This window comes from Spizellomyces punctatus, assembly GCF_000182565.1.
Source record: "Spizellomyces punctatus DAOM BR117 chromosome Unknown supercont1.1, whole genome shotgun sequence".
NCBI lineage: Eukaryota > Fungi > Chytridiomycota > Chytridiomycetes > Spizellomycetales > Spizellomycetaceae > Spizellomyces > Spizellomyces punctatus.
Genome location: NW_015971537.1, coordinates 2,190,738 through 2,203,387, shown reverse-complemented (window position 1 = coordinate 2,203,387; position 12,650 = coordinate 2,190,738). Strand labels below are relative to the sequence as shown.

The 12,650-nt window shown below is 49.8% G+C and overlaps 4 protein-coding genes across 5 annotated transcripts; 2 read left to right on the top strand and 2 right to left on the bottom strand.

Moving 5' to 3' along the window:
- The first annotated feature begins 96 nt into the window (after positions 1-96).
- SPPG_00857 (uncharacterized protein) lies at positions 97-2,806 on the top strand. Its single transcript, XM_016749188.1, has 11 exons — positions 97-232; positions 298-364; positions 429-545; positions 615-810; positions 873-955; positions 1,014-1,221; positions 1,297-1,575; positions 1,640-1,870; positions 1,935-2,029; positions 2,092-2,407; positions 2,469-2,806. Exons 1-11 carry the CDS (start codon positions 163-165, stop codon positions 2,730-2,732), a joined length of 1,926 nt encoding a protein of 641 aa, XP_016613236.1. The 5' UTR covers positions 97-162; the 3' UTR covers positions 2,733-2,806.
- SPPG_00856 (uncharacterized protein) lies at positions 2,789-4,656 on the bottom strand. Its single transcript, XM_016749187.1, has 6 exons — positions 4,509-4,656; positions 4,368-4,432; positions 4,240-4,290; positions 3,268-4,167; positions 3,122-3,208; positions 2,789-3,055 (listed from the first exon to the last, which is right to left on the bottom strand). The coding sequence occupies exons 1-6, from the start codon at positions 4,549-4,551 to the stop codon at positions 2,819-2,821; spliced, it is 1,383 nt and encodes a 460-aa protein (XP_016613235.1). The 5' UTR covers positions 4,552-4,656; the 3' UTR covers positions 2,789-2,818.
- A 54-nt stretch (positions 4,657-4,710) lies between these two features.
- On the top strand, positions 4,711-11,153 carry SPPG_00855. Of its 2 annotated transcripts, none has more exons than XM_016749186.1 (5): positions 4,711-5,100; positions 5,202-5,270; positions 5,331-5,513; positions 5,576-10,072; positions 10,134-11,153. In XM_016749186.1, the coding sequence occupies exons 1-5, from the start codon at positions 4,717-4,719 to the stop codon at positions 10,986-10,988; spliced, it is 5,988 nt and encodes a 1,995-aa protein (XP_016613234.1). In that variant the 5' UTR covers positions 4,711-4,716; the 3' UTR covers positions 10,989-11,153. The 2 variants fall into 2 exon arrangements, with proteins under 2 accessions (XP_016613234.1, XP_016613233.1); XM_016749185.1 differs by having other exon boundaries at positions 4,711-5,116.
- SPPG_00854 (uncharacterized protein) lies at positions 10,979-12,604 on the bottom strand. The gene has a single exon (XM_016749184.1). The coding sequence runs from the start codon at positions 12,511-12,513 to the stop codon at positions 11,095-11,097; it is 1,419 nt and encodes a 472-aa protein (XP_016613232.1). The 5' UTR covers positions 12,514-12,604; the 3' UTR covers positions 10,979-11,094.
- Between the last annotated feature and the right edge of the window lie 46 nt (positions 12,605-12,650).

Here is a 12,650-nt window from a genome sequence, read left to right as displayed (position 1 = left end):
GCCTTGAACAGCTGCTTGTAGGATCTTGTTGCCATACCAACACGTGGCACAGCCAGTTTGGACGAGCCGCGCAGAGCCGAGCGAAGGACGAGATCGTTGCGACTGATCCCAGTGGACGTTGGTTGCAAAACTCAATAAAAGAGCTTGGTACCTTTTGGACAAATGGACCCAATGGATACTGATGCGCCAACAGGTGCTTTGCCCCTACAGCCTGGCGAACTCTATCTGAATGGTGTGCATATTTTCTTAACCGCTTGGAGTCGGCTCGGTGGTCGTATTCACCTCTCCGCGTCACAGTTCTAGCACTCACCAACGAAGCGAGAAACATGCATGGTCTGCGACACCAGGACTATCAGCGCTATAGGTTAATGGTAGTTCTCCTTTACATTGGTAGATGTAAGTGCTAATATAAAATGTGATAAATTTAGGCAGTTTTGCGCGAACAAAGTGCAGAGGCTACGGAAAGGTTGCAACCTGGTGCAAGCTGGAGCAAAACGGCGGTTTGAGAAGAAGCCAGTGACCGCCGAAGTCGTGACGGGAGAAAAGTAAGCAGGCACAATACCGGAATCATGACGGTTGTCGCTGACCCATTGCATTTCCGAACACGTCTGAAGGCATCTGCAACTTCTACTCTTCGAGGCAGAACGGGGATGGGCGTATGCAATGGAATTGAAAGCAGAAGTGAGGGATGAGCCTCGGAAACGCTTTCATCAGGTGAAAAGATTAAAGAAGGCAGTGGAAGCTGCCAAGCGATTGCACGACATATGCCAGAATTGTCAAGCGGACAATCGAACGTTGTTGGATGTGCAGGTAGCTAGCGTTCTAAGCTATAGTGCGCTTGAGACCAATTATAACCTACCATCATTTTAAAGGCGTATGCCGCCACAATGGCAGGCTTTCTCTTTTTCGAGCAGCAGCGTTGGGAAGAAGCCCTCGATAAGTTTGCCACTGCACGGTGGGTACATGTACTCATATGCATGAAGTTAATTGCGCCTCTTAATTGGCCACTCTAGAGTCATATATCAGAGACTTGCAAAGGCCGGTACTGCTCAACAGGAGGCCCTTTGTCAGTCGGTGATTGACTCCATTGATCCAAGCATTCGCTTCTGCGCATACAACTTGAAGATCAAGGGCGCTCAGAATCTGGAGATTTCCTCCTTAATAGAGCAGACGAACGAAAGCTCACGATCTGAGTTACGTAGTCTGGAAGCGAGGGTGGGGGTACGATAGCGGTTTTGACGTAACCGATCATATTTTTCCTCTACTAATCACGTCAAACACTTTCTGCGCTTTTAGAGTATGTTGTCTGATATTTCCAGCGAAAATAATGACGGGACATTCAAAATACGGTGGCGGGGGAGGATAATACCAACCCGAAATGAAAAGTTAGTAGAGGCGATCTCCGAAACCGTCAAGACCTTCGAAGGCCTCAAAGGATCAACTCCTCGACCGATCTTGCTTGACGGCACATCGGATACTGCAGTACTGGATGCCCATTTCGAACGCTTTGAGAAGGCTCTAGCTAGTGCAGCTATTGCTCTCCATTTGGCCAAAGAAGATGTGAAGAATGACGAGGTGAATTTGAGCATGCTTATCTGTAAGGCAAAAATTTTGATTGTGCTGATTGGTCTTTTCGTAGCTTGCCACCGCAAAGGTCAAGTCATCGAAGGGCGACCAGAATTCGGCAAACCTGCAACTGGCCTTGGCCTATGTAACATTTCTACGTTTATCGATTTCCATTGACCGGAATCTGGAGTTGATAGAAGTTGCCAAAAGCAAGCGCCATGGCCAAGGGAGATTCCTGGCAAAGGGGATGAAGAAAGGGGCGAAACCCGAGGATATTGTAAGATTTTATGACGCGATCATTCAGGTATCAAGGATTTGCGCGTACTGCAATCCATCTCATTGGTCTTAATGTATTTCTTTGAGCGCAGGGTTTGGACGACATGAAGAAATTCGGTGTGGTTGATTCCGATCTAGCGTTGCACAGCTTTCTGTCCGCCCAGAGTCACATGTATAAGGCTCAAAGGTATATTCAGTTGGTGTTTATAACGATTGAGACCAGATTTTTGAATTCATGCGCTACTCCAGAGCTACATTCATCGCTCAAACATATTCCAGCCTTGACAAACATGGAGAGGCGCTTGCTTTGTATGAACGTGCTAATGAACATGTCGTTCACGCAAGGGCGCAAGCTGAAGGCGCTGCTCGCCATGACACGGGAGCAGGGGAGGACCTGCTACAGCTGCGGGATAAGATATTGCGCACAGAGACTGATATTCGGGGCGGCAAAATTAAAGAACAAGGCAAATGGTATCTGGAACAACATCAACGGGGAGTGTCTGTCGATGGAATTTCAAAGGGGATTCAAAATATAGAACTGAACGATGGATACGGCGAGATTCAGGTGAGCAACCTGAACAAGGAATACTGGCCCTATTCTCCGCTAATGAAATTGCCCCGAATAGGCCCCTGTTACCTCCCGCCTCAACACATTCATATCGGACTTTGATGGTAGCAATCCTAATCTGATCGCAATTCCCCCAAGTTTTCTACCAGCACCATGTAAACCGCTATTTTTCGACATTGCATACAATGGTCTTGACTTTCCGGTATCTAATATTGAGCGTCGTTCAACGGGTTTGGAGAGGAGGCGACGTGGTGAATCGGAGGAAGAAGAAAAAGCCAAGGGGATTATGGGTGTGCTAAGTGGTTTGTGGGGACGGAAATAATACGTTTTGTGGCCTTAAACACTCTAAACACTCGGCTGCAATGGCGAAATACACGATATGGGGAATGACTAGAATGTGTCTGTATATTACTTTCGCTCTTGCATTAAGTAATCGAGGGCTTGATCTCGGTCATTATTCTTCATCACTAGTGCTTCCCGTATCCGCTCTCTTGGAAAGCCAAACTCCGCCAACGCTGTATATGCCTCCAAGAAAGTCCTCTCTTTCGCGATGTCATGGTCATATAGACCAATTGCAACTTGAATGTCATCCCCTTTGAATCCTGCATGCCGATGCTCCTCAAATGCAATAGCAAAGTCGAGAATCTACATGCCAAAAAGATCAGCCGAAATATACATTTTCATCGCACTTGAGACAAATCGACATTTAACCTTCTTTTCGTCCCTCGCATGATTTATAATACCTCGTTCAACTGCCTCGTGACTGAACCCCATTTGGGTAATTCTCAGAAATGTATCCTACGACAGAAGAGCATCAATATGGGTAGTAACATTTTTAATGCAATAGCTTCACAAACCCGCATGTCAAAGGGAACCCCCGACGGTATGTCATGCCCCAGTGCCAGTTGGTTCTGAGCAGAAGAACCGGTCGATATTCCCGGGAGAATAGGATACTGCAAGGACTGACGCTTTCTGGACGATGACGATTGCCCAGGGTTATTAGTTTGCAAGCCAACGGGTTTTGGTGGCGGTGGTGGACCAGACGACTGGCTTCCAAGACCAAGGTCCGCCATTAGGGCTCTTGCACGGCCCACAACATCGTCATATTCTAGACTTGATGTCACAGAGTGATGACCAGCTAAGGCATCTAACCTCGCATTTCTGGTAGGCAAGGCTGACCACCGCTGCTGGGCGTTCCCTTTCCTAGCAGCAGCGTTGCCATTTGGTGCAACCGATGACGTTCCTCTGGATTCAGGAACACCCATAACCTCTTTTAGCATTCGCAAGTCGTCATCATCATCTTCCGTGCGCCAAGGGTCTGGGGGAGGGAGACCCTGCTCAAACTCCAGATAATCAATACCGGGATGCTTCCGCGCACTGTCAGCTACGCTTGGATTGCTTCCGGAACGTCCACTATCTGATAGTGATGATACTGAGCCTGCCAATCGATTGCCTTCCTGTTCAGAGAGTCGGCCATGAGAATTAAGAGCTGAAGCATCCAAAGGGGGAATTGGAGAGGGCGTTTTGAGTTTTAAATCTGTCCGTCCCAAGGCTGCGGGCGAGCTGGACGCTGATGTAGGTTGCATTATCTCTCCATCAACTGCAAGCCCAGGGGCCTGCCTTCTTTGCTTTGCTAGTTTGTCTGCCTCCAGTTTGCGCTTCAGTACATCCTGGGCAGCGGCCATAAGCTGTCGTTCCGTTTGAATGCGATTTGCTTCCTCGAGAACGCCGCGCTCGAGAGAAAAGTCATAGTTGAACTGCCCAACCAAAGAGCCGTTTATTAAATTAATGATTTTGTCTTGCGCTTTCAAATCGTTTGGCAGCCCTACATTTTCCACAGTATTGTCTTCAACGTCCAAGTAAGTGTAAGGGAGAGAGACCTATACGTTGTCAAGCCACACTGGACTCGTCAGAGTCAGGACAAAGCTGACAATTTCCAGTTGCCTTGCAAACTTGCCTGATTCGTTGGGCGGTAATTCTTGGCAACGACGGGAACGTCGCTAAGAGGAGGGTAGGCCACACCTGGGACGAGGGAATAGCCAAAGATCAGCGCCGCTTCTAAAGACCTCCACTGTCATCTCTCCTACACCAAACCCACCTTCAGTCCACGCAGACTGTCCAACTCCGTTGATGTGATTCATGTCAAGTAGCAAAACACAATGTTCATTAACAAACACAAGCGTAGGAAAACGATGTTTTGTTTGGGGAAAGAGCGCTGAGGGTTTGGCCAAGGCGAGTGACACGCGATATCAAAAGCGCGAATGCGCGGCTTTGTTGGGCTGGTCGTTTTGCTTTCTTGGCCCCAAATGCTCCCATCTTACTCTCGACAATTTGGCCAGACTCCTCAAAAGCAAGTACTTCGTTCCTCTTACAACCTCTGGGTTCATGATGATCGTTTCTCAAAACAGGACCTTGTAATCAATCCTGACTGTTTTCCTGGCTGTCGAGTCGGTGATCTCTTGGAAATCTTTCATCCCACGGCCCCAAATGGAACATCAAATACAAACTCTGGTGTAGGGAAACCATCTCAGTCTCACAGTACCCCAGGACGCTCAGCCCAACCCCAACAGAGCGTCTCTCCACCCACAAAACCTAGGACGCCTCATGCACCACATCGGAAAGCAAAGACGCTTGTCCTGCAAGTGACGTCGATAGATCGTGAAATTTCTGGCAAGCAGCCGCAGTTGCAGGTGGGCTGAGCCTGTGGTGGGTGCTCGGCGGAGCTGTTGCTGGTGAACCGTTTGTTTTACGGTTTGAGCTGACGCCCCGACGGCATGTTCCCCATCTCCAGATATCTATTGCCCAACATGTTGCTGCACTTTTCGAGCTTCAGGCACGGACGGATGTCATCGTTCGTAAAGTAAGTGGATTCTCTATCTTCCGGAGGTATATCGTCATGCTAACTTGCTGCGTGTCGCAGATTGACAAGGACACTGTAGCTGCAGACTACGTTGAGCTGAATTTTCGAGATCAATACGTTGGACGAAGCGACATGTGGCGATTAAAGACCATGCTAACAAACAGTTGCGTATATCACGGCAAAAAGCTATCTTCACTCGGCATTCGCGCCCAGATCAAGGATATTGTAGTGGCAGGAAAAAGGGTAAGCACCGCATACGGACATTCAGCAATTAACTGTTTTAATAATTAGAATTCTTTGGGAAGTTTGCATGCGGGTATATTACGGAAAATACAAAGACAATCTTTCGATCCGAAACGGCCAAATATTTCATCTTCATTCAAATGAGCAAAGAAATGTGGGAATTCGATGAAGACGGGGAACTTTATTTCGAAAAGTGCGTGCATGGATTTTTACCGCAACTGTTTTCAAAGTGGAAGGAAGGCGGAACAAATCACGTAGTATCCATCGTTTTATTTGCACGTATCCATTACCATAACCAAGAGGAGCTTGCGTCAGATAAGAGGTCCTCTTTGTTTGAGGATCAAGCTGAAAACGGCGATAACCACGCTGTGCCAATACTCGTAGACACCTCTGGACGAGCGTATCGAGACTTCTATCGAGTCGTGGTTGATTGGGAGATTCGGAGCGAGTGGTCACAGGTGCTCATCCCTTTGAAGAAGGAATTCATTTCTTTTCAACGCGATGTGCTCCAGCAACCTACCGGAGACGGCTCAACTGTATTGTCCGGTTCGAATTCACCAGCATGTGAGGGAAACATTCTCGAAGCGATTAACCTGGCTCTAAATCCCTTTGATCGCCACTACATTGACCGAGATTTATCCCGCACCGGCCTGAGTATTGTTATTATAACCCCTGGTTCGGGTACCTTCGAAGTGGATAAAAAGCTCCTCAGACTCACCGCGCAGCGAATGGTGGACAACGGAATAGGCTTAGACCTGGTTTGCTTAAGTAAACCTCCATTGTACACAGTCCCTCTCTTTCAGTTTCTCTCAAAGGACTGGGCAGGGATCTCGGGTTGGGCGATGAGCAACAGTGGAACAAGCGCTGACACAGAAAGTGCGATTAGCGGTGAAAAACGATGGGCTACTCCTGGTCCTGGCGCAACGAATGGTCGATTAGTCGATCGGTCATTTGAAAAAGTAGGGCTTGGGGTTGGCGGTGCCGGGGTTAATTTTGCCGGAGGGGGAATGGCTGGAGGTGGGACCGCTCCCGGTGCGGAACGAAGATTGGAAGCGTGGGATCCTCTTTATTATGACGATCCGTCTCCAAGCAATCCTGAACGCCCCTTTTTTATGATGCCTAATTGGGTGATGTGTAGCTTTTGGACGCGCGACGACGAAAACTCACGATCCGGATTTACGCTGCGCTGTAAGATGTATGAAGTGCAGATGATGGGTGTAATGGAACAGATTGGCTCCGCCATTATAGCACCGTATTTTGACAAAAACGCAAGTGGCGACGAAATATCTGAAAGTAAACCCTTAGCCTTAGACGCAGTTGTAAATCGTTCGGAGCGTTCTGCTGGACATCCTGAACGAGCCGGACAAGGCGGAGTTAGGTTTGAAATTGGGGGCGAAGATGACGATGACAGCCCAGCCGTGTCCGTTCAATCTGACAGCCCCTTTGATTGCGATCGTTATGACGAGCTTGTTTTTGCGCCCAGCAACCGACATAAACCCTTGCTCAAGCACCGATCAAACTCCACTGTCAACACTATAACGCTGGAGAATGATGCAACAGCCGGCGTTAAGGCCGGGCGAACAGGGCAGCGCACCGATGGGCACCAGCAAAGCATAGGGCCAAATCGTAACGCAATCACAGGCAATGCGATTTCGGTAAGTCCCGAGGGCCTAGCGTCTGCCACGTTGGCGGCCGTAGCGAGGTCAGGGTATCATCGCCCAGCACCGGGGGATACCGTCCGGAGTGTGGACTCGGATGGAGCTGGAATCCGGGCATTGCATCCAGGATCCACGTATTACTGCCCTTGGGAGGATGGCGATACTCTCAACGTCGATGAACGTGCAGCGCTTTTGAGAGCAAAGGCTCGTATTGAACAAGCGCGTCAAGTTGCGCCCGGTGGAAGCGGCACTGTTAGTCAACTACGACCAATTCCTTCCCATGGATCCTTCGCTCATGCGTTTCCCGGAGCAAAATCTGCAACTGGATCAGTTGACGGGCAATCCGCGGACAAGAAGGGTCAACGACCACAGTGGCTTGCAAATCAACAGTCAACGATTTCCGGATCCGGCATGGGAAGCAGGAAGGGGAGCCGGAACATATCAGATGGTTCCACAGGAACCCCGGACCTGAGAGGGAATCAATACCATCCAATCACAGGCTCTGCATCTTTTGAAGGACCTGAAATTCCGGCCGAGCACAGCATTTCCAGTCAGGGCGCTGATGTAGAGGATAGTGTCGCGGGACCGGCCTCCACATCGCTAGCCCCTATTCGAATTCATTCTGGGGGCCACATGAATGTGCGGGCAACTCGTGACGGTTTCTCCGGCTCTGGCTCCTATAAAGGCGGTCATTCGCCGCTCGCCAACTATGAATATCTGCGCCAGTACCCCAAGCTGTCCCCTGGGAAAGCACAAGCGACTGGCCTTGCCGCCCGAAATTTTCTTTTGCAGTCTTCCCTACGACCGAATCTTATTAATCCCTGCAACCCGAGCCGGAATGTTGTTCGAGCTACCAGTCAGCTTTTTCGCTGGCAACATGTTTTCCCGCAGATCCTTGCACCTACGCATAATGATATAGTTATGCATTGGAAGAGCTTGTCCACGCCTGCCTGCTTGCCGCTGACGACCGATTTCTTCCCCACCGCCGAAGAATTATCGGAGTTTTACGAAGAGTATACCTATACGGTATCTCCTGCGGATGACGCAACGCCGTATCAGTCGCGAGGTGAAGATGGGGCGGGTGTGAACAGTGGACGACTCAAGGTCGAGGCGCTTCTGATGGAACTCGTTGGTCAGCGGTTGGCACAAGGTTTTCAGTTGATAGCCTCAGGGCTGGGGGCTTCGACCAGCACCGCCGAAAGGCCAGAAGGCAATGTTTCTGGAGGAACACTAAGTCCTGTCGCTGGCCGTCAGAGCCAAGATAAGCAGGCAAACAAGAGACTCATTGGGTCATTTGCTGACGTCGCGCCGCGTCACCAACGTCCTTTAGCTCAAGGGCAAAGGCACCCTGCACAGCAACCGCAGCATCCGGTGCAACCGCCAGATGTACCGTCCAACGACGCAGCTTCAACTATACCAGTCTCGATTCCGTATCATCTAAGTCTGGGCGATCATGTTCACCGGCTATTTTATGATGCCTCTGGGCAAAACGTTGAGGTAAAGCGTTATGTTCGCAAAGTCACCTACTCTACATTCCCTATCCTTTACGCATGTGGAATATGGCCTAAGCATGACACTTTTTACCGTCCAAAACGCATGACTTTTACCTACCCACCGGTGACTATGTACAACTGGAACTACCTTGATCACCTCATATCGGGTTATCAAGAGGAAATGACGGAGAATTTGCGGTTCTGGCGTACGCGCTTTCTCCTCATTCCGCTCGAAACCGTGGCGGTTATGAGCCCATTTTTGAACCCACAAGGGGAAAACCTGGATGAGGAGGAAGTGAGACTTGTTGGCTTTGCAAAGTTTATTGAAGTGTTTGAGCGTGCGAGATGGGTTTCCCCGTGGGAAGAAGAAGAGGCAAAAATCAGTGGCTTCAATGGCGTCGGAGTGAAGACACCAGTCACCTCGAAGAAGATGAAGAACGTGAAAGGGGGACATAGACTGGAGATTCAATTGACGACCTTTAATACTGCAAGATTTGTCAGGGATGAAGTGTTGGGAGGCACTGAAGCCGTCTCCCCTACTACGTCAGGACATCCGCAGTCGCAACATCAGCATCTCCTACAAGTGCCATTGATACGACGTGGGTCGATCAGCTCCATGGCAAATGCTACTCCTGTGACGCCCGCCACATCAACAAACATCCCGGCTCATCCAAGTGTTTGTCCTTCTCCAACCAGTGCATTGACACGAACCACGCCAATCCAATTGATTGCTCAAGCAATTGCAGCACCTCCACCTATTGGGGTCGCTTTTTGTGACCGCCGGTGGCATTTTAGGCTATACGAGCGTGTCTTCATTGGTAGCGAGTGCGTTGATTGGATAATCCGGAATTTCACCGATATTGACACTAGAGAAGAGGCTGTCGAATTCGGCAATTTCCTATTGAAAGAGGGTCTGTTTGAGCATGCCAACAGGAAGCATAGGTTTTTGGACGGACATTACTTCTACCGAATCCGCACGCAGCATCTGAAGTCATCCAGCGGGACATTAAGGGAGAAGGATAAGGGACAGTCATGGTTTGCGACGAGGGGAAAGCCCGGAACGCCGGGAGATGGTGAGGTATCTGAAAGCAGTAGTGGCGCATCGGGGACGTCGTCTGGAACCGCCACACCTATTCATACGTCACAAGCTCAGCTGCATATCCCAAAGAAACCAGAGCAATATCGGCTATCTCGTCGAATGGTGATCGATTTAGACCCTCAGCGACGGTCGCCGAGGCGGGAGACTGCAGTGTTGCATTATGATACGGTGCATAATCCTCGTAACTGTTTTCACTTTCAACTGCATTGGCTTGTATGCAGTCCGAGGTGGATAGAAGACCTTGTTGGCGGCTGGGCGAGAGTGGCGGAGAAATGCGGCTTTAAAATGGTAGAGGCCGGGATTGAACAGGTAAGCTTCATGGACTGCTGCTCATTTACCCTTTGCGGACATTCCAATCTCCTTTTCCTAGGCGGAACCCCTTTCTGACGACAACCCATTCCAATCTGTCACCCGGATAATCCCCGCTGCTGAGCAACCACCGTTACCGCATTCATCGCTTCCATCCACTTTTTATCTCACAGAATTAGTAAGGAAGTTTAATTTTGTGCTGGATGTGGAGGCTGACTCAGCCTTCCCGCCGGGTTCTGTTACCTGGTCCTATGATCGAGGGCGAGGCTACAAACGCACTCAATGGGTACATCGGAGCGGCGTTGCCTTTGTACAGATTGGTACAGCTGAAGAGGGTGGTGGATTTTGGTGGGTGGCCAATCGAATGCATCTGACAGGCTCAGGCAGTGCGCCTGGTTTGGAGAGATCAGGTGGTAGCGCTAAAGACCTAAAGGGTGCCATTGAGAAGAATCCAGATCCAGAAACATTGCGGAAGGCGCTGACAGACTTTTGCGAAAGTGCTGACCAGGTGAAGGAGTTTTGGGAGGAGGTGAGAAGAAAGTTTAAGGAAATGTTTGGCAGCGCAAAGAGCGACGGAGAAAGCGATTCCCTCAATGCCAAGCTCGGGACGGATGAGCGTGTTGCGGAGGAGAACGTGATCTCCGATCTCGGTACTGCCGTCGAAGACGCGTTCGAGGACGTTGGCGACGATGCGGGGGCAACTGTTGTGCGAGTAGCAGCAGGTGATCCATCTATACATGTAGAGGTGCAAAATAGGCCGGAATCTCGGCCATCCGAAGGCGGCGAGGCGGAAAACATGCCTCTCACAATTCGCTCGCCGAGTATCCTCGATCCTCAGTTCTTCTCTCCACCATTTGGTCCAGCAAATACTTCAGAAAAAGAAAATTACCCCACAGCAGAGCAGAATTACCCTTGAAACAAGCACGAGGGCATGTAAATATGTATATACATGTAATGGTAGCTATTAGATTTGTACAAAGCGCCAATACTCTACAACGGATTATGGCGGTCGTTGATTATGATCATGCCGTCTGCCATACATATACATCTACCAAATTATCCACATCCCTGCTTGTTCCAGAGACCATTTCGTTCAATCGAAACCCTGATATTTTATGCAGTCCAGCCAAGAGTGGAAAGAAGTTCAGCTCGAAATCAACATGTTCTAAAGGACCGATATTGCCAAAGGAACGTTCACTTGGACCCATTAGCAAAACACTGCTCATTTTGCTCTTTACGCCATGGATACTCAATCGAAGGGTTTCAGAAACCAAATTATTGCGAAGTCTGCAGGTGACCGAGAACGGCCGCTCTGCATGAATCCTGTCTGGGGTAGCGATGACCGCAATGTCGTATGGTTCGATAGGCGGCACCTTCCGGCTTAGCTGGGCCGTCTGTAGTCTTCCTGTTTGTCCCAGATGAGTTCGCCACATGATATCCAATTTGCCTAATGTCGGTGTCGTTCTGGCCACCGAGTCCTGTGGCTTCTTTGGCTGAAGCATATATAAATACTGTCGTGTGTCTTGTGGGCTGAGATACACAGCGCCATCTTCGGTAGCACCCACAACGGGTCCAGCTTTGATGCCGCGAGGACCATCCACTGCTGCGCTGTCATTGACCGTAATGATTGTGTTGAGGTCGTGGAATTGAAAGAGTTCGTTTGCTTCGAAGCGCATCTTTTCCAAATACATCGTTTCATTAGCAACATTCTGCACCTGCGCCTCCAGAAATACTCGTCCGTCCTGCAAGCTGTTGACCTTCGTTTTCACTGCCAAAGGGTTTAAAACTTGAAATTTATAAAACTTGCGGAAAAATCTTCTCTCTCCGCTGCTCGTGGAATAGTGAACGGAGCACACAAGAATGTGAACTCCGAGCTCCTTAATTTCGTGATGTATAATGAACTCTGCGGACTGAGTGGGCAGCAGAGGGACTCGAGTGGCAATGGATGAAGAGAAAGATGTATCGGCAGAGTTGGACGATGCAACCGAGGTGACGCTCGCTCGCGGGGTGGCTCCACCAAGCGTATCTGCTAGCGTAAATCGTTGTGAGGCGGTTTGAAGTTCGGCTTTGATTCCGACATCCTGAACGGCAGAACCGCTCTCGTTGTTGACGCATAGATAACTAGAAAATGTTTCGCCTAAATAAATGTTCCCAAATGAGGAAGGAACCGTGAGTAGGTCGCTGAGACCAAAGTCGCGAATGTTGAGGCTGGAAGGTGGGAGGACTGGGGAGTTGAGATTGAGAAGATCGGCGATTGGAGGTTGCACGGGTTCTGAGAGACTAGTAATGTCATTTTCCGCGGCCTGTGTAAGCGCCGCGTTCGCTGGCAGAGTGGGAGCTTGTTCAAAAGGTATTGGGTTGACTTGCACAAAGGATGGGCGCGAAAGCCGCATCACTTTGAGCGAGAGCAGGTGAGGAGCGGTGTTTGTTGCCTCGCTCATTTCGACCGTGTGTTATGAAGAGAGAAAGCGGCATGGGGTTGAAGCCCAATCAACCCGTTTGCTGCTGGATCGTCGCCCGCGATGGAGCGTCGCGATGGCCGAGCGGAACGACCGCGGCGGCCGCGAACGAGATGTTG